The 21,964-nt window shown below is 34.1% G+C and overlaps 1 protein-coding gene across 22 annotated transcripts in view; it reads left to right on the forward strand.

The window, feature by feature from the left end:
* TANK (TRAF family member associated NFKB activator) overlaps window positions 1-21,964 on the forward strand; it is an 86,575-nt gene that overhangs the window by 50,956 nt on the left and 13,655 nt on the right. For 10 of the 22 annotated variants that reach the window (XR_011428503.1, XR_011428505.1, XR_011428507.1 and 7 more), the window contains 2 exons: window positions 4,875-4,983; window positions 6,091-6,209. The exons of 2 other annotated variants lie outside the window; for them this stretch is intronic. Coding sequence is in view for 10 of the 20 variants with exons in the window: in XM_070241877.1 (XP_070097978.1) it covers window positions 4,875-4,983; window positions 6,091-6,209 (228 nt within the window). In the remaining 10 variants the exon portion in view is untranslated. Of the gene's footprint in view, window positions 1-4,871; window positions 4,984-6,075; window positions 6,210-13,767; window positions 13,936-21,964 lie in introns of all 22 variants that reach the window. 10 more of the 22 variants (XR_011428509.1, XR_011428510.1, XR_011428508.1 and 7 more) reach the window with 4 other exon arrangements.

Consider the following 21,964-nt stretch of genomic DNA (forward strand, 5'->3'; position numbering starts at 1 on the left):
ATACGTATACATGTACACAGAAGTTCTGAAAGGGTACATACATACCAAGGTGTCAGTAGTAGTTACCTCTGAGGAGGAATGGAAAGCAAAGTAAAGGAAGAATGTCACTTTTTACTTTGTGCATATCTGGGTATTTGTTGTGGTGATGGTGGACAATTTTGTTGTTTTTGCACTTTTTTTCAACTAACATGCTTTTGTAATTTTTAACAGCCATTAATTGTTCCTTAATCAGTTTTGGGCCTATTTTGTCTCTTTGTAAACTTTGAACAACCAGAGTTTTTTTGCTTTTTGCTTAAAAGAATGTTTTTGATTCAATGGAGATAGACCACACTGATTTCTTAAAAAAAAAACTTCTGCGTCCTAGGTTACAATGAAATGTAAGAAAGAACGAGAAAACTGGCTTAGAGCATAGGGTGGTTGTGTGGTAAGTCTGGTGATAAATTGCCTATGTTTGGTGGTAATCAGAACTTTAGTTACTAGATGTATGCACCACATGCTACAGTAATAGATATTAGGTAGATCCCTTGCTCGTTATTAAAGGAAAGGAACTAATGTTTTCAGAGAACTTATCATGTGCCAGATATTTTATGCATGCTATCTCCTTCAATCCTTCAGATAAATATTATTTTCATTTCAAAGAGGAAGAAACAAAGAGGCTAAGTAAATTAATTGGGACCAAAACCCATGGTCGTAAAATAAAAATAGTTTGTCATAGTTTGCCATTTGGTATGCTGAGAAATTGGTGGCAGCACTGTCACCTAATAGTAGATAACCAGATTGATAATCTGATCCATCAAATTACAGATCTTCTAGATAAGTCTTGAATTCGGGAGGGCAAAGAGGGCAGGGTTTATAAACCTAGTTATCAGAGAATATAAAAGAGTACAGTTGAAGAATGAGCTATGTAAACCAGGATCTCTGAGTTGCTAATCCTATACAACCTCATTTTTTTAAAACTGAAAATTGAAGTTGATGTTTAGTTTACCAAAGTTTCAAGATGGTTTGTGTCTAAAGTGTGATGTATGGGGCCGATTAATATTTAATTATCTTCTTTCATGAACTGTGGAACTCCCTATCGAGAGCATTTGTGGTAGCCAAGCAAATCCTTCAGTAAAGCTTTCATTCTCTTTGTTAATCTTGGAACCATTTGAAAGGTTTTTAAATTGAGACTTTCTTTTTTTTAAAATCCATTTAACATTTATTGAATTCCTATTCTTTTTATATTTGAAGGAAAACAATGGTATTTTTCAGAATATTGAGGTTAGTTCTTGAGGATGAGAAGAGATAATGTTTGACCTGTTACAGATGACTTAAGGACACTTGAACTTGTTTCCCCATCTAGAAGTAAGTGCTTTGGAAAATATGAAAAATGAGAATTTTCACTGTCAGCAATAGGAAAAAAATTCAATTTCTTGAATTCTGTTTTAATATTTATGAAACTCAGGAAAACTTGAGCAGCTATATGTCCAAAATTATAGAGAATATGCTGCCTTAGTTTTGAAGATGGATTGAAATTTTGCCTGGATAAAGGGACATCTCTTAAGATAAGCTTTTTGCTTTATATTTATCATAGTCGAGAGTATGTATGGACAACCACTTTTAATAAATTTAAGATGTGTAGTATATTTGATCACTTGTTTTAAGTTTTCCTTTTGAACACTAAGAAAGAATACAAAGTACATTATGGCACAAGTACCTAAGTACCTGTTTACCTCTTTAGATGCTGGTAGACCACTTGTTTTGCTAGTCTTTGGAATTGGAAGGAGTGTCAAATACACAGAAGCCAGAGTCATCTTGGCCAGATGGTGTTTGATACAGATGGATGGTTAGTTGTCATGCAGATCTCCTAGTTGGTAACTTGTTGCTGCCATCTGACTCAAAGAATCATTCACACACACTGGCTGTCAAAAGCATCTTCTCTTCTGTCTGTTTTAGCTGTCATGTCTGTGCTCTGTACAGAAGTGTTGACAAGACATTGCTGTTGTACATTTTCAATGTGGTTGTTAGTGATTTTTCTGTTTTGTGGGGTCTTTGATAGTGCTGGAATGTACTTGCTTTGTAATTGTACTGTTTTTTAAAAAATACTGTGACAGTACAACAATTATCTGACCTTTTAAAATGACTTTTCAGGCTTTAAGTTTATTCAGATCTGTTCAGTGAACAAAAGCATTTAATAAAAAGAAAAAAAAAAACTTTGTTAGTTTCCAAACATAGCAAATAAGCCAAATTTTGGTTATTTCCCAATTTGATAGAATATCCTCTTTTGGACTTTTCCTTCTCATAGCCTTGTGGTCAAAATCTTCATTCTGTTTTCTGAGTATGTATTTTTTTCTCCTCAAATTAGTACCCTTTTTTCTGACAGTATAACTTCCCTTTTTTTCCAAAAAATGTATCTTCAGACATGTCTATATTTTGCATCCATTTTCTCAAACTTAATTTCCTTTTGTCTTATTCACCTACTCACCTTGTCTCCATTTTTCCTGTTTCCCTTATAGAAATATAACCAAAACCTTTTCTCCATTCCTTCAGATCACTTCTTTAACGACTTAATTAATTTATATTAATATTAACTGAGCATCTCAATGTGTGCCAGACACTCTGTTATACCCTGGAGGTGACAGAAGAAAATAGTCTCTGCCCCTGAGGAGGTCATAATCTAAAGGGAAATCAGACATACATACAGTTAGACTAGAATACTATGATTTCTATAATGTAAATAAGTGGAAAGAGCAGAAAGAGAACATGAACCATTGCTATTCTGTTTCTCCTGCTATTCTTCCAGAGTCTGTTTTTAAATTATTACAGAATTTTCTTGAGTTTATAAAGTAATTTAAGTGGTTTAACAAATAATTCAAAACTTCAGCTTGAAATAGTTGTTGATCTATTGATTTTTCCCAGCTAATGAATACATCTTCAGCATTATTTATTTATTATGATATGTGCTAAAGTATGTTTTTGAGCCATAGCCTAGAAGATGAAAATTACCTGGCAGAGGCTTTCTGAGTTGGTTCCAAAAGAAAATACAGGTCATTTGGGTTTTCATTAAGGTGGGAAAAAAATATATAGTAGATGGAGAATGGGCTGAGGCTTGAATAACTTACACATTTATTCTGGGCCGATCTCTAACTTGCTAAGTTTTTTGTACTGGTTGCTTAATGTGTGGATAGTAGAATGTGTATACCTATCAAAATACAGTGAAAGAATGGGCAATTATTGCCAGCGTTCATGAAGAGCTTTGAGTTCTTTGGAGAAAGTTCCAAGTACACAGAAGTAGGTAGAGAAGACTGCAGCCTCACCTTGTTTGCTGATTCCTCAGCCCTGGGGGCTCTGTGTAGCCCAGGTAAATTTAAGTTATTACAGAATTTACTGTAGACGTTTGAATCCTTCTTTCAGTCAGCCTACCCACTCTTTCTAGGGGCTTGAATGTAAACTTGCATAGGAATAAGATGTCTTATCTTGGAAAGCCTGACCCTAAACTGGATTTTGGTATTTAAGCTTCAGTACTGATACTCAGAGTCATAGGACATATAGTCCAGACAGACTCACAAGATTCATTCTTCTATTCAGAATAATAAAACTTACTTGGATTTTTTTAACTTGAATTCTTTATTTCATTTATTTATTTTTAATAAGCATGTACTGAATACCTCCTATATATAAGTTACTTTGCAGAGTTATGGGAGTATCAAGTTATATAGGACTACCCTCAGGCAACATGCAAAGGTGACACACCATTTTTGTGTTACTCCTCAGTTCTGTCAGTTATTCATGTTTGAAGTGTATTATAAAATTTCACCTTTTATTTGAGAAAATGATATTTTGCTGTGATTTCTTCAGGTAATTTGGGAATCTGGGAACAGCTGTGTAATTTATAAACAACTTGAGGCTTATTGGTCTCTGAAAATAATAGGGCTTCACTAATTTTGAACTTTGATTAAGAATCAATTCAAAATCAAATATTTAGTATCTACTGAAGGACATTCCAAAATTATTAAGACCCTATTTCATATTTCAAGGAATTTAGAATTTAGTCGTTTATTTATTTGTTCCTCTAGTAATAGAAATTTGTAAAGAATTCTCTATTAGATTTTGCTAATATTTTTGACTTTGTACTAACTTGGTAATTGTAATGCGGCGTTTTCAAATTTGCATGAAGGTTTGCAATATCTCTATTCTCTAATGCAAACTTGTGTCTTCTTTCATTGCTTAATTCTTAGAGCCATTGCAATAAAAATAGCAAGATGAATGGATTAAAAATATAAGGGAAATTGTGGTGTTTAAGATCTCTACTAAAGATTAACCAGGTGTTCTCTTGACTTCTTAAAAGTTAATCTTAGATGTTTATGACCAATATAATTTTATAATTTGTACTTGTCCCTTTGATTTTCATAGTGTCTTACTTATAGCTACTTCCTTTGTATTTTTGCACTCTAAAAATAAATTCAAAAGTGAGTTTATTTAAAAGACATGAAATCTTACCTTTTTTAAAGTTAGTGGGTATTTTTATAGAATAACTTTAGTATGGCGTCCATTTTTTCATTCATGCTTTTTTTATCATTAAAGATTAAATTCTAAATTACAATTTTTATCCTAACTGATGGACCAAGAAACCATACATTGAACTGTTAACTGAAATTTCTTTAATTAAGGTGATTTTTAAAAATTTTACAGTATTTTAAGTGTTCTAAATCACTGATATTTGTAATGATTATAAATACATTGCTGGAGCCGATTTTTAGCTCATAGCTAAATGCTCAATACCAAGGAAATGGCAATATGGACAACTCATTTATATATAATTATTAATGGACATTAAATAAATGTATATACATGTCTGTCAGTAAATATCAGGCTAACTGGTTTTATGTCAGCAGACTGAGAACTATGAGCAGAGAATACGTGAGCAACAGGAACAGCTGTCACTTCAACAAACTATTATTGACAAGCTAAAATTACAGTTACTTCTTGTGAATTCCAGTCGAGGTATGTTCATGTTAATTTTTTATATATTTCTTGAATCTCTTGGAGAAAAGAAAGGTGGACGTCACGTCTTTCTATTTTATTTCTCTGTTGTTTCTCCATAGTTCTGTTATTTTAATAACGATGGGATGGTATTTAAGAAATGAACTCTTGCAGAATATGGGAAAATGAGACATTCACATATACTATATGGTGGATCTCTAAGTTGATAAAACTTCCTTGAAGACAATTTGCCAATAAATAGCAAAAGCTTTTAAAATGTCTGTGCCTTTTAAACTAAAAATTGAAGTCCTAAGAATATACCATAAGAAAATATCTGTTCAAGTACTGAAAGATATATATGCAAGGATGCTCATCATGTTATAATTTCTGAAATAAAAAACGAAAGAAAGAGATATCCAACAGTTAAATTACAGTCATCCATATAATGAACAGCTATGTAGCCAAGAAAAGTGATGATAATAGATGTTAACTTTTTAACATGAGACTATTCAGGATATATATATCAAAATGAGCAAAGCAAGATATAAAAGTAAATATTTATGCGAAAAAAAAAGATTCTTGTGTGAATTTATATGTATAGGAAAAGAAAAACTCTGATAAAATATAAACCAAAATATTAACAGGAATAATTCACAGATGATAAAAATTGTGAGTAGTTTTTATTTTTTTTATTCTTTTTAGTATGTCTACATTTTCTAATTTTCCTGTGATAAGCATGGAGTGGTTATGCAAATAATAAACAAGAAATGCATACTTGGAAATGCAACTTAACATAAAAATTTAATTGCTAATACTGATAGTAAGCTGCAAAGAACATACTTCTAGTTTTCTAAATTCTACATATTTTATACACCACTGATTTTGGAAGAGTAGGGGTTTTATGTGTTTAGTGAGAATGAAAAAACAAATATGAAGTAAACATGCCAAAATCTAAAGGAGCAGATCTAAACTGTCAAAGTAACTATTATCTAAAGAATTTTTAAAACTCATAGCTTAAAATCTCTGCTCTTTAAATTTAGGCATTTGGGTTTGTATTCTTTTTGCTTTTTCAGGGGGTACCAAAAACAAGGGTTTCCTACTTATGTCCAAAAGGTTTTTGTCTTACAGATAACAGTTATGGTTATGTTCCCCTGCTTGAAGACAGTGAAGCAAGGAAGAATAATTTGACTCTTGATGCGCCACTTGATAAAGTAAAATCAGGAATACCAAGAGAAAAAGAATCAAAGGTAGACTGTGCGGATGGTTTATTCCCGAAAGGAAATGAGAAATCAGGTTCCACAGACTTCCTGAATTATTTAGTGATTATTCTGTCACAATTTTGATGAGCAGGGGGAGGGGAGAAAGTGGACAAGATTCTTTTCAATCCTAACATTGCTTCTGCAAAAAGCAACATTGAAATGCTGAACATAACACATCTTCCTCATTTTATTTTCCTGAGGTGGATCCACTGGAATTCTAAACAGAAATTCTGTATATACAAACAAATGACTTACATATTCCTAAAGAGAAACACTATTTCCCAGTAAAATAAAGGCCTACGTTTCAATATTTCCTAGTTTTCTCTTTTCTGTATAGGCATTTAGCAAAGAAATAAAAGGTTAAACTAAGGTAGCTAGTATGACACAGATATTTCTGGATTAGAAAATAGCATTCTAGTTTTTTTCTTCAATTGCCTGTGCTTAATTCCAAAAAAAAAAATCCACCTGACCTGCTTAAGCAAAAGTCTTCATTGAAGCAATATAGAAAGGAATATTCCATATCCGCAAAAAGACATGTACAAGTGTATTCACGCTGTGTTGGTTAGAAACAACCTAAACATCCAATAGTAGAATGATACATCTTTACAATGAAACTCTTGAGAAAAACTAAACTAAATATTTGTATACTAATATGCCTAGATTTCAAAAGCAATGTTGAGTAAAACATGGAAATTACAAAGTGATAAAATGGGAATGATTTTTGTAAATTTTTTAGACAGTATGACTGTTTATACTTTTACTACTTATTTTTGTTTTTATAAAAACATGGGCAGGAAGGGTACACATCTTCTTTAGAAAGATGATCACCTCTACAGCTGGGGAGAGAAGAGACTATGATTCTGGGAAGGGAGTAAAGGGGGCATTTAAGTTGTATCTGTAACTTTTCTTTTTTTGAGGAAAATATGTGAAGTAAATATGGCAAAATGTTAACACTTGCTAAACAGAGTAGTGGATATATAGATGTATTATATTATTCTTCATGTTTCTCCGAATCACTGACATTTTATGTTTAAAAAGGAATTTTTTAACTGAGATGAGTTAGATTTTAGTGGGATGAAACAGCTTTTGAATAAAATAAGATCTCCTAACAAGTGAGGACTCAACATCCACCAAACCAATTAAGTCGAGTACTATATTTATTTCTTTCCTTCTAAATAAGGTAGGAGATTTTAGCTTTGTGTGTCAGGGTTATTCAGATATTGATCCTGTAACCAAGACTATCTTAACTTGTTTTTATTTTACTTCAATTCTGAGAGATTCAATTTTGATACTCTTCTATAAATAAAAATTTTAGAATAAGAAGTTCTCTATGATATCTCCCAATTCATTTTTTTCTTCAAAATTATTATTGTGTTTTTATTTGAATCATTCACTTCTCTTCACCCCCACTCCAATTTCTGTTTATCTAAAAATGCTGATAAACACAAGAAACCATGGCACTGGAATTCGTTCAGATTTATTTTACAAAACACAAAATTCAGAAACAATGATTCTGACTTTTGGAATATAATTTTATGATTGCGTCTATTAATGTACATAATCACTGAACTACTATAAAATGCTGACTTACAGTGCTTAGGTAAACAATATCTACAGTCCATTTTCCTGTTTCAGGGGCTTCTAAATGTCATTATTTACCATTAATTTTTAATCACAATTCTTTATTCCAGTTACATTTCTTTGACGGTAATAGAATATCTCCTGTTCAAAATATATAGGAGGTATATATTTTGGTTAGTACAAAAAAGATGATGTGAAAGGCTCTAAGATATGTTAATAATTTACTTTATTTTAAATTTGGATGATTTGTCATTATTTATGAAAGTTTTAGAGTTTATTTTTCATTCAGTAAGTGTCCAAAGAGAACTTTCAACAGAATTCTTTTTTAAATTTGTTTTAATTTTGTAAGGTGTCTTTTATCTCTAAATATATATCTGGATACCTAGGCTGAAATTAAGTGTAAGAAACAGAAATCATGTCAGAGACAGCTTATTTTCAAAGACTTAATAATGTTGCAATGCAATCAGTGGTAACTTTATTGTGGACAGATAATAAGAAGAAAAAAATATAAAGCTCCAAGTAGGAAATAAATGTAAATTCAGTGAGTTCTCTTATCTTTAATAATAGAGGAAAGATTTATGTGACAGCCACATATTTAATACTTTGAATAGCTCATCAACTCAATCTTCTTTTACTATACGTTATAATAAAAATTAGCTGTCTTGTATTTCAGCTTTCTCATCTTCCTTTATATATCTAGAGCCAAACTAAATATATAAGGGATTAAAGAGAAGAAAAAATATATTCTAAAAGAATGGATAAGTTGGACTTATTAAATATTTGAGAGCTGGCTATATATTCATTGTAAAAAATGAGGCCTAATTTAGAAAAATACTGGCCACTTAAGCAATTGAAATTAAAATCTTTTTCATTGGCATATGTAGATCTCTATTTACTGACTTAAAGTCACTTTTAGCTAATACAAGTAAAATCCTTTCCTAAGGAACTTTGAATAATTTGGATATATTAGGGCTTTTTCCAAAATGAAAAAATTCCATTTTGGTTGGTTGCAATTTTATAAAAGTATGCATCTACAAATAGGACAAAAACTAGAAGGCAGCATGCAGAAGTGGCTAGCATAATGGCATAATTGTTTTTTTTCTATTTTTAATATATTTTTATATTATTAGTCTTCTCAAAAACTAATTGATTTCTAGAAATCGTATTCCAAATCAGTTGGCCTAGGCTCTGTAATGAATTAGTAAGTTAGTAGAAATGCTTTGAACCAGTAACAGAAGGAAACTACTACTAACCACCCACAGTTCTTTCCTCCTTCTGTTTGGTGGGTGGTTTGAGGATTTGTTTTCTTTAGACTATTTATTTTGTTTAGGATTTGATTAGGATGTTTGAGAGAGTAAAGACCTGTGGACATTATGACAAATGGCAACTTTGTCTGCCATGGAAAATGAGACAAAGAGTGGAGGAAAGAGGGGTAAGAGGCCCTTTTAGAAAATTTTGTTTGAGAAACATGAAAGTTATAGTCCAGCCTCTGTTCATGGTAATCCTACACAAAGAGCTTGCAACAATCTTTTGACTTCCAAAAAGGCATAAGTCAAGACAACAGAGCCTCTATCGATGGATAACTCTTACTACTCTGCTTATAGTTTAGAGACAATAGAGAAAAGTACTCAGTTTAATGGAACTTGTACACCATAGTAGTTTGCACAGTCTTTCTTGATGAGATCTGATTTTGGCAAAGGGGTCATTCTTATAACAAAGTACCCAAAATTTGCCCCAAAACTTAACAGCTTAAAATAACAAATATTTATTATCTCGGTTTCTGTGGGTCAGAAATTTGGGAGTGATTTAGCTGGGTGGTTCTGGTTCAGAATCTCAAGTGATGAAAAGTCAAGATGTAGGCAAGGGCTTTCGTCGTTTGAAGGCTTGGCTGTGGTTGGAGGAGCCGCTTCCGAGCTGGTTCACTCACTGTTGGCGGGAGCCCTCACCACGCAGGCCTTTCTTCACAAGCTGGCAGCTAACTTCCTCGAAATAAGAAAGTAAGAGATCCAGAAGAGAGAGCAAGGAGACAGCCACAGTGCTTTCTATGACCTAGTCTCTAAAATCACATGCCTTCGCTTCCACTTTATTCTGTTCATTAGAAATAATGAACAGAGGCGAGGAAATAAGCTCCTCTTCTTGTAAGGAAGTGTCAGAGATTTTGTAGACTTATTTTTAAAGCATCAGAGCTTGTAGATTGTGATGTACAAAAGAGGATACCAAAGATCAGGGGTGTGTGTGGGGAGTAGTATTTAATTCCCATATGGTAAATATTAATGAAAGGTTAAAGGAACTTGGCAGAATATAATAATGAATTCGACTTTCTCAATCCTATCATTATTAATCTCAGAGGAAAGAAATATCATAGTTTATCATCTTAACAATTTTTAAAATTTTAATATGAATATAACTTTCCAGAGAATACCTGAGCAGTGCTTTAGAGAATCAAGAAACAGTTGTATGCTAATTGCTAATTTTTTATAACCAATTCTAAAAATTAAAAATATTTGTGTATAGGAAGTCAAATAACACAAAAACACACACACTTATTCATGACAAAGACACTTCTCGTTTGTTGAACACTGTTGTCAAACTAACATATTTCCTAATAGTTATTATTTAAATAACAAATTTTGTGTTTTAATGTAAATACAAATTGGCATTGTTTAATTCACTTTTTTTAAAAGTAGGATTGTAATATACTGGATAATTTATATGATCTTGGAAATAAGAGATTTTTATAATACTGTTTCTGGGAAGCACTTCAATTGCCAAACTAAATACTATTCTAAGTGTCAAGGGTTTGACAAAAATTGTTTGCCATCATCTTTCTGTCCCATTTTTTGTTGTTGGGAAGTTATACAAAAGTCTAGAGTGTTTTGATACAAGAAAATATGTAGAGAGCAACAGTATAGAATACATAAAAGAATTTGGTGATATTGGTAAATTTTCTTCACTCATTCATTGCGTAACTCTGAACTTCTCTGTACCTGATGCTGCCAGCCACTGGAAGAGCAAAGAGATGTTGTCCATTCCCTCTGGCTTAAAGTCTTGATTTAATAACCAAAATAGACATTATTGAATGTTGTAAAGGTTTTTCAGATTCTAGGATCCAAGATATGCAGTAAATACAGTGTGAGTTTATTTGAACTTTCAACTATTTAAATAGAGATCATGTGTTCCAAGAGCTGATTTTATGCTTCATTTCTAATTTTCTATGTATGTTTCTAATTTATTCTTTATATGTCTTTTTTTGTCTGATTTATATGCTTTAAGCTAAAGTTTAAAAATACAAACAATACAGTTGTTATTGAAGGATGCCAGTTAGACAGTTGGCAAATTTCTGATGTAGCTCTCATTGCGATTACATCAGCAGCTATGTTGTAGCAGGAGCAAGAAATATTGTAGGTTTAGAATAGTAAAACAGTGATGTAGCTGTGGAGCTGCCATCAGTGCTAACGTTAAGGAAATAAGATGTGCTGTACCTGGCAATTGCAAGTAAATATAGAAGCTCTGACATGTTTGAAGAAGGCTGATGTCTAAAAATTCACTTGTCAATCACTTAGACAGGAAGTATTTATTGAACTCCTTCTATTTGCCCGGTCTTGCTAGTTATTGACAGAAATACAAAAACAGAGTAAGACAAGACTAATTCTCTTAAGGAGCCACAATCTGGTTGGAGAAACAAAAGATTTGGAGACCCGAAGCAATTAGCAAACATTGTAAGACAATGTGAAGTCCTAATTATATGACAAAATGAAATCCTAATTACAATTTTATGGTACAGATAAAACATATAGGACCTTAATTTTAAAATAAAAATTCCCAATGAGCTGAAGGTAGGCTTAAGCAGGGGCTCAACATTTAGTTCAAGTAGGGAAAGGAAAACAAATTATTTCTTGCCTATATCTTGGTAATGTGCGCATAGATACGTAAACTTAAGTTTTCTACAAGATTTTAATGGAAGAAATAATAATGACAAGAACCAAGATTATTACAGGCCCCTTTCGAGAACATTGTATAAAATGAAAGCTAAAACTGAGGATTTTTAAAGAGCAATTTCATTTACTATAACCTTTTTAAAATGACATACTCATGGCTTCAGAGGACAGAATGCTCCCTACCTTTTTGTTACTTTACTCTATAGACAGTCTTTCAAGTGAGAACTATTTACCATGGTGTATTACTCCAGTTATTAGGTATGACAGTTTTCAGCAGGCAGTATATGAACTTTAGCCCTGTTCTGCTTTCTGGCCATCTGTGGCTTATAACATCCTAGCCTCACAAGTCTAAGTCTTGGTGGCATCCCCATCCTTGAACTGTTCATTTCTCATGTACTCTGGACTTCAGGCGCAGTTACCACTTAGGGAATCTTCATCTGAGTTTTAGGCCCCTATAGCCTCTCTTAACACTCTAGATACTTTCTCTATTACAAGTCTTTTACACTATATTTGTTTGTAAAGTTTCTACATATTGTCCAGGTACTTGGTTTTATATACATTGTAAAAGCTTAAAAATAAAAGTATCGTATGCAGCTGTATGATAAATATGTTGTTCATCATTTGAACAAAAGTTAGAAATTAGACCATTAGTGAAGACATGTAACTATCAAGTGATTTCTCTGGGAAAATCAAATCTGGTGTACATCATCTTAACACACAGTACCTTTCTTAAGAGAGAAGCTTGAAATAAATTTGACTGCTTATGTTCATTATGCCTCAACTTCGTAAAACAAACAAACAAACAAAGAACTATCCCTGTATTTCTTTAATGCTTGGTTCTTTTTTTCATCATCTTTTATTAGATAGAAACGGTCATTTTGCCCACTATACAATGACACATGCCATCCTAGGCTGGGGCTTATGGAGGATTGGAGAAAACGTGTGTGTGTGTGTGTGTGTGTGTGTGTGTAGCACCGTGCTTTCTCATTGAGAGCAAATGTCCCATTCCTCCTGGTTTTGTTTCTATTTTGTTTCTGGAGACTCGATCGAATATACCTTGTTTTTATATGTAACACTCTGTATTACTCCTCTTTGGAGACTAGCCTTTGTTTATAGACTCTCTGGTAGAAGAATAATTAGAAGGAAAAAAATCTTCAACCAGTTCATTCAGTCAAACTCAGACTTTTTTCCAAAGTGTCATAATAAATATATCATAAACTTTAGGATGTCCAAAGCATTTTAATATTTATATTGAAATTTCTGTTGCGGACATTTTGTTTTTAAATCTGAGTTATTTATTCATCCTAACCCTTTCCTGTTCTGGGTCTCTGTTTTTTAATTTAATATATCATTTTGGGGTTTATGCTTTGTTATAATACTGTAATTTTTGAAGGGAGAAGAAAATGAGAAGTGGCATATCACTTTTTAAATTCTCTTCCCTGGCTAAGCAGATTTGAATATCTCTAGTGTGGCTTTTCTCCTCTTATTTCCCCCTATTACACCCTTTCTCGCATTTCCCATTTTTCTTTTTTCTACTCTTCTCCAGAGCCCACAAAGCAGAGTTTGTATGTTCTATTCAGCCCTGATTTCTCTTGACCAAGGCATGAAAGGCTGTTGTCTCAACCTCAGTAGGTTAGGACTAGCCCCCTAAAACAGTCTAGTTTCTCTTATTACTATATTATAATCTGTCAGCCTAAAAGTTGTTGTTTTTTAGTGTCACGAAATGCTTTTTCATTTGATGTGTTGTAATACGTTTTGGGGGCAGGGGGTTCTTTTTTTGATTGAATTATATGAAGAAATTCCAGCCTCACACAGATATGTATTTGGGAAAGGGAAGAGTATTTTAATAACCTTTTTAGGAGTTGTGGATATTCTTGGATACTACACTAACACTCGATTTAAGGGGTAGTTTCCTAAATGTTAGCTGCAGTATAAAAGCTGAAACCAATGAACTTTTCTGCTGCATTAAAAGCCATTGGTCTATCTTGTACTTTGAATGTATCTTTTACCTATGCTTGACTTTGTAGCCTCCTGAATTGGTCATTTGGAAAATACTGGTTCATTAAGCTATGGAGATCTTGCAAAATATTGACTTATTTCATGATATAATATTTTTAAATCACATGTAACATCATCACTAATCTCATCAGAAAAGTCTTCAAAGTATTGGGCAGCTGTCAAGCTAACTGTAACAGGTATGAGTTTTCCAAAGTTTTAATTTTCACTTGAAAACTTAAATTTTTAATGGACAACAAATCTTGTCAGTTGTTTTTCTTAAAGTGAGAGACTAACTTCATTTGCTTTTGAGAAAATGTCTGAATAACCTTAGCTTGCATGTCAGTCATCCTTTCAAGTGAAAATGGCATTTCATTAAAAAGTGACTAGTTCAGCTTGCGACTCAAACAGTTGCACACGTGTTTTTCCCCAAGATGAGCCTTGTACCTCAATATGAAACAGAAATCCTTTGTGTATATTTCCCTTTTTATCACAGAGAATATCAAAAAGATGTTAACTTGCATCAGAATTCAATAAAATTAATACTTTTTACTGCCTCGTCAAGGACATTCTTAGGTAAAACTAGCTTCTTGTTCTACTGAGTGTGTGGCATTGAAGAATACAGTGGCTACAGTTTAGTATCACGGCCTTGGTTGTCATACTCAGGCACCAGCAATTTTACTAACCATTGCTTTTGTGTAATCAGTATAAATGCCAACACAGTAGAAAAGGCAAGTAACATCTGATAGTATCGTGACAATAGTTGACTGCATGTATTTCTCTGGGATTTGATTTTCCCTCCTTACAAGCTAGTAAGTTAGCCAGTTACTGCTTCATAGATGCTGAAAGAAGACACAAGACTCCTGGAAGAGAGAATAAAGTCTTTATTATGTATATCACAGCAAGCAGCAAGAGCATTATGTTTTCATCGTCCCACCTGGGGGATGATGCAGTAGACCCAGATGGACCTGCACGTGCATTGGGTTGCATTAAAGGAGAAAGACATTGAGCTTGGGACACCCACCATTTTATAGCAAGCAATAAGCAGCCTGCTTGTTGTCCAAGAGGGAGACATTACTTCATCTTTCAAGTTTGCCCTCTACAAACACAACCCTGAGAAATGTCCCAAGTAAAAAACAGTCAGAGCTTGTCTTCTTGGCATGCACAGCGAAAAGTGCAGGGACTCTCAGGTCCCATGCAGGTTCCCCCTCCCAACACGGACCCCTTGAAGTGATCTCAGGACCCCCAGGGATCCTAGACTGTGTTTGAGAACCACTGGTTTTACCAGATTATAATTTCCTGTTAGAAAAATAATTTTGCTTTTGTGTCAATTAGGTTATTTACTTTTCATCCTACTGAAAAAATGTCATGCTCTAAGAATACTCTAGCATCGCCTCAGGAACCCTTGTTTATGCATGGAGGTCATATTGTTTCTTCATAGGTCCTTTTCACGTTTATTGAATAAATAATTCTTTTACATCATTATACTTTAAATCATGATACCTGTAAATTACTCCTGGTTACTTACCTATACCTAGTATATCAAGACTAAAGCAAACTCTGAATTTTGACTCTAATCTGTTAAAAGATAGAATGGTGCCTGATGCATTTCCTGAGGTGTTCCACAGAACCCTAGACCTGTGAAATGCTGCATACTGTGTGCTCTGTGGTAATTTTTAAAGGCACAAGAATGTATCATAGGATCTGAAATCAACAGTAAGAAAAGCGCTTAGCTTCATTTAACCACAGAATCTTTAGCTAGCACTTTTCCTAATATTGTATTTTAACAACCTCTTGTTGGATTTGTAGTCCCCTCTAAGATATTGCTAGAATTTGGCAGGGGAGTGGAGGGAAAGCTTCACTTAATTTTTCATTTGCACCTAATATGCTGTGCTCACTGAACTTCTCTGTTGCTTGCATAGGCAGTCTTGCCATGTTATGAAAGCTGACTTTTTCCCTGAAAGTTTTTTGGTGATCTTGTTGCCATTTATACATCTTTCCATACCCGTGGTATTCTGCTCTAACACCTATGTGTATATATGTCTTAGAACCCTAATAAAACTATTGTAATGTAATTCCCAGGCATTCTATGTCATTAACCTGTGATTTTTTTTCTTCCCTGATAAAGTCCCTTTTGGAAAACAAAATAATTCTGAGATGGATATCTTTTGTTTTCTCTCTCTTGTGTTTGTAAGTAGTGGTTTGATTTTTGTATTCCAACTCAGTTTTCATCTAAGTAATTCTATATTGGATGGGTTTATCCACTGTTATTTCTGCCCCTAATCACTCCTCACTATTATTCAACCGTAAGGATGTAACCCTCTACATTTCATCCAAATAATACTACAGGGGGTCACTGACTTGTCACTATTCCCTGAAAGTATCATCTGGAATGTATTTCTGCTGGATGGCCAGATGGCATCAGTAAATCTTGTTTTCCTTCTTGCTCCTGCTGATTGAACATTCTCTCCTCCTTCTCTTCCCCCCCCCGCTGAGCCTCAGAATCCCCATTCCTGCCCCTAGCTTTTGCTTCTCTTCGTGTCCTGAGGATGAAGTGATAACCATTTTATAAAGCTGAATCTGAAACTCTCTCCTTCCTACTTTTTGGTAAATATCCATCCCTTTTTGACATGAAGAAGATAATAGATCTTGGTAGGTAGTTGTTTTTTACGGACTTCTTTCTTGGCAAGATAAAAAGTTGGCAGCCCTTTTCAGACCCCTATTTTTGTTTTGCATTTTACTATTCCAGGAAAGCCTCATCTCAATTTCTTTAAGGTTTTATCTTGCCCTAAGATTTTTTGATGCCAAGGAGAATGGCCATACATTAAAAAAGGGAAATGAAGATTAGAAGCATGAATCAGATTTGAGGAAAAGGTGATTATGTCATGTTTTAAAACTTGGTGGTCTAAAATAGACAACAGAACAAGTGAAAATATATTGGATGGAAAGAGAACTGAGAGTGACTATGGAGAGAGGGTGGACCTGAAGATACAGACTTTAGGGCATGAATACTCAATAGATTTGCCATGAGAGTGAATGGTAAGAAAGATGTATAATGAGAGAAGAACAGTGTCCCCATGTCTGAACCTTAGAATATGACCCATGTTTATGGCCTAGGAACAAGAGGGACCAATGAAGATACCAAAACTTAAGAGGAAAACCTAAATATTATACTGGTAGCCAAAAAACGTTTCAAGAAAGAGGAGCTGGTCAATAGTGTGAAATACTGTCAAGTAAGCGTTAAGCAGAATAAGAGCTTTAGGAAAAGCCATTGGATTGGTGATTAAGACATCTCTGGAAAATCATGGTGAAATCTCAGAAAAATGGAGGGATTAAAAAAACCCCGAGCTTGGGAGTTCAGCTTCGGTTAAAGGAATGAGTACTGATCAAACCAATCCTCTACAAATAACAGTAATAACTGGGCAACATGCCAAAAAACAACTACCTGAGGACTTTGGAGACTGAACTTTGCATATTTTGGAGAGGACTCAAAATGTAGAGCAAGTAATTGGCTCAGAGTAAATTCTGTTTTCTCTGATTTTGTTCTGAGGGGGGCCACAGTTACAGTGGCTGAAATTCCAGTAGAAAGCCCACCATCATTCTGGCTGGAAGAACCAGGAAGGAGAATGAGCCCAGAATACCGTTGAGAGAGTGAGAAATAATAACCAAGAGAGTGAGGGAAGGAGCTCCAGAGAGAAGAGAGTCAGAGGAGAACCCTAAGTTCTGTGTTTAAACTCAGCTCAAGTGTCTGGCTATCCCCTAACCCATGGGTGTGCAGGGCAAACCGAAACCCATTTGCAGCTGAGTCTTCAAGGACTAAACTGAGATCTGAGCTGCTGCTCTTCAAAAGAGCCATAATTCAGAGTCTGAGCCTTAACCACGTTAATTGCCTGCAAAAGCAAGAACATCAACACCCTTCGGCACCATGTAACATAATGTCTCCACAACATAATGTTCACAACGTTCAGGGTACAGTCCAAAATTATTCAACATATGGAGAGTCAAGAAAATGTTACCCAGTTTCAAGGGAACAGCAGATCCCAACCCTGAGATGATCCAGACACTAAAGTTGTAAGACAAGGATTTTAAATCAGGTACTGTGACTATGCCCAGTCTTCTATTAAGAGATAGGGAGGCAAGGAAGAGAGTTACGGTTTTGAGAGGATAGAATTAACAGATACTGCATTGTCATTCTTTGTCAAATGGTTAACTTCTTTTTTTTTTTTTTTTAAGATTGGCACCTCAGCTAACAACTGTTGCCGATCTTCTCTTTTTTTGTTTATCTTTCTGCTTTTTTCTCCCCAAATCCCCCCAGTACATAGTTGTATATTTTAGTTGTGGGTCCTCCTAGTTGTGGCACGTGGGATGCCACCTCAGCGTGGCCTGATGAGCGGTGCCATGTCCACAGCCAGGATCCGAACCAGCGAAACCCTGGGCCGCCGCAGCAGAGCACATGAACTTAACCACTGAGCCACGGGGCCCGCCCCCAAATGGTTAACTTCTAATAGCAAGTTTGGGAAACACTTAAAAGTATGAAATTTTGATTAAAAAACTATTGCCAAATTGCCTCTGTCAACAAGTGAACTGGTTTGGCATAAACCTGTCTAGGTTATTTGGGGATGTAAATTTCTACTTAGACGTTCTCGAGCACAAAATAGACCGTACCTAAGGTTTTTTTCCAAGGCAATATTTAAACATCAAAACTTGGCTTATAAGTGTTCCTCAGTGACAAATATATTTGTTGTATGACAGACAGGTTTTAGAATCTTAAAATCAGTTTGCCTCGGTGCAATGTTCTTTACCTACCTCACCGTGCTAGACAGCTGTCGCTTCTCTAGCAGCCAAGCCCTGTGCCTGAGAAGTGAAGAGCCTGGTGGTGAGGCTTGGGTTCCAGTCGCAGCTACTCCACCTGCTGGACTGTAGGCAAACTATCTGACTTCTCCAAAGCCTTATTTACTACAGTAAACTTTAAAATCAAGTTAAAGTACTTAATTCACAAGATTTTAAATAGTAACATGAAAATTACTTGAATAATAGCTATTTTCATCGAGATATTTTCTACTCACCATGGTAATGGTATAACATAATATTTGTGGTTAATGAAAAGGAGTTTCCCAAATCAGTTCATTTTAAGCCTAGTGTTTGGAAAAGGGGTGAAGGGAGTATGGGAAGCCTTTACTTTTTTAAATTGCTCGTTTTAAGTTATTCATTTTCTATTTTGCATAAAAAGCCATCCGCACAGTTAGGTATTTCTTTCTATTAAGAAAATGAATTCAGAAAGATATATGCAAAAAGAACCTAATACAAAGTGAAAGACTCAAAAGACAGACACTAGGAAAGTGTTTATCTCACTCTGCTTCAAATTAACTGCATAGAATTGATGTTACAGTAATTGTGGCAGTACTGGTAAAAGATTTTAACTTCTTTTTTAAAGAATGTTTTATTGTAACATTGAATTGATAGAGATTTTGGGGGATTTACATTAAACCAAAACCCTGTAAAGAACTTGGAAGTAATTGGGGTATTTCATTTTATTTTTATATTGTTTATTTTCTTGCCACTTCCTTCAAAACTCTGGGATGGATCCCGTTTTGCCCTGGAATTGTTCCCGCACTGGCAGTGGTTTTGCCTAGCATACTGTGTCGTGCAGAACAGACAAGGCTCCTAGAATTTGTGTTCCTCTTGCTTTGCTAGATTTTCAGTAATATTAATGAGGGTGAGAGAACCATAGATTTACATAGCCATAAAGTCTTATAAATATAATTTCCTTATATTATTTTTATCTTTTCTCCTTAAACTTTTCTTTTACTATACTTTTATATTTACTCCTATCAAATCTCTTTTTAGTAATTTTTTTCTGTTTCTCTTTTCTACCTTAATCTCTTCTTGTCTCAGCTCTTTTCTCCCTTACTCCCTGGTTCAACCATATTCAGTGCTTGACTTCACTCTAACATCTTTGTCTCAGTATATCTAAAACTGGTGAGGAAATATTCAACCTCAGGTTATCCTTTAACATTTCATTCTTAGTTTCAAAAGTCTAAGTGATAAAAGTAAATCCTTTTTTTCAGATTCTTTTTCTACTGCTCGTTTTTCCTTTTTCTGTAGTAAATTATCAAGCATTATTTATAACTGTTCCACAGTTTATATTCCCTTTACTAATCTATCCCATCTCACCTTGGCTTATTCCGTGGTTTACATTGTTCTAAGAGCATAGTTCTCTTTTCTGTTTTAAAAGCATGATTCTTCTAAGCCTCATCCAGAAACAAAGTCAAATATTGGCTACACTCAGTTACCTGAGCTACCTAAAAATAAATATTCGAGTTTTGCATGCAAGGATCTCAACTAAAGTTTAGAGGGAATCTTTGATATGAACCCTGGAGTAAAGTGATAGTCACTGCTACAGTTCAAATATGTCTCATTGAAAACTTACTACCTTTATTCAGTATTAGCCCTTTTTTTTTTTTTTTTTTTTTTGCTGAGGAAGATTTGCCATGAGCTAACGTCTATTGCCAATCTTCCTCTATTCTGTATGTGGGCCGCTGCCACAGCATGGCCACTGATGAGTGGTGTACCACCAAAGCAGAGCACACTGAACTTAACCACTAAGCCTCTGGGGCTGGCCCTAGCCTTTTAAAGTTTAGATTTCTTCCATATGAGAGAATATACATTATATTAGTGAGTTTAATATCTTGAAAAGTTCCATAACTCAATTTAATTTTGCTAACTTTAATTGCTTAGAAGTTCTAAGAAAAAGCATGATTCTGAATTAAAATTTTTCATTGCATTTCTTTTTTCTCCACCAGCTTTTTTTAGGTATAATTGACAAAAATTGTATGTATTTGCAGTGCATAACATGATGTTTTGATATATGTATGCATTATGAAATGATTACCACAATCAATTTAATTAACATATCCATCACTTCACATAGTTACCTTTCTTTTTTATTGTGGTGAAAACATTTAAGATTTACTCTCAGCAAGTTTCAAGTATACAATATGGTAGTATTAACTATAGTCACCATGCCATACATTAGGTCTCTCAAACTTATTCCTCCTGCATAACTGAAACTTTGCCGCCATTTCCCCCAACCCCCCAAACCCTGGAAACCACCATTCTATGCTCTGCTCCTATGAGTCTGACTTTTTTAGATTCCACACATAACATCGTGCAGTATTTGCCTTTTGAGCCTAGCATATTTCATATAGCATAATGCCCTCCAGGTTCATCCATGTTGTCTCAAATGTTAAGATGTCCTTCTTTTTTAAGGCTGATGTATTCAGCCTTAAAATATTCCTGTATGTATTCAATATTCCATTGTGTGTGTGTGTGTATATACACTATTCCTGTGTATTTCTTTGTTCGTTCATCCATCAATTTACATTTAAGTTGAATCCGTATCTTAGCTATTGTGAATCATTTCTGTATTTTTCAGTTGGTTTATAAAAGGAACGAAATAATTTCACTTTTAGTACCAAATGTAAAAAAAGCCAGACATTAGGGAAAATGTACATTTCCTTCTTTGAGATGTTGATGTCTAACAGATCCTGGACTCCCAACACAAAAACATTTTCCATTATCTTTGCATTAAGAATAAATCTGGATTTGGACTAATGAACTATTAACTACTTTTTGTTTTTCTCCTTCTTAAATATCATTGCTTATTCAACTAGCCCTCAAACATGTATTTTTTATATGCTACCCATCTATGAGAAGCTTAAATTGATTTACCCTAAAACAAAATTCTCCCAATTCACATAAGAGGAAATTTAAGGAATCATTTCACAACATCTTCCAACTGTTTGAAATGGATTTATCTTAATGATTTAGTTGAATGATTTATCCAGCGCCATACTGGAAGTGTAAATGAAAAGTACGATGTGTAAAACTCTTATTTCTGTATTCATTCCACAAGTTCGGCATTTCCAAACTAGTACTTGGAACAGTTTATAATGTTAAGTATTTTAAGTTTTAGAACCTCAAGATAAATTCATTTGTTGAATGATTTAACGTTTAAAATCTCCTAAAATATAATGTTCAAATTTCCCTTGCTTTTTTATTTGAAGTTGCAATAAATTCAACTTGCTGCGTTGCACAGTCCACCCAGATAGCATTTGAGAATAGAAAGAAAAATACAAGTTACCTCTTCTAATGTTTACTTAATTTCTGGGATGCTCAACAAACTGGGTAGTCTTCATTAAGTAAGATAATTTAGCACTGAAAAGAAAG

Source organism: Equus caballus, chromosome 18, assembly GCF_041296265.1.
Source record: "Equus caballus isolate H_3958 breed thoroughbred chromosome 18, TB-T2T, whole genome shotgun sequence".
NCBI classification, from domain to species: Eukaryota; Metazoa; Chordata; class Mammalia; order Perissodactyla; family Equidae; genus Equus; species Equus caballus.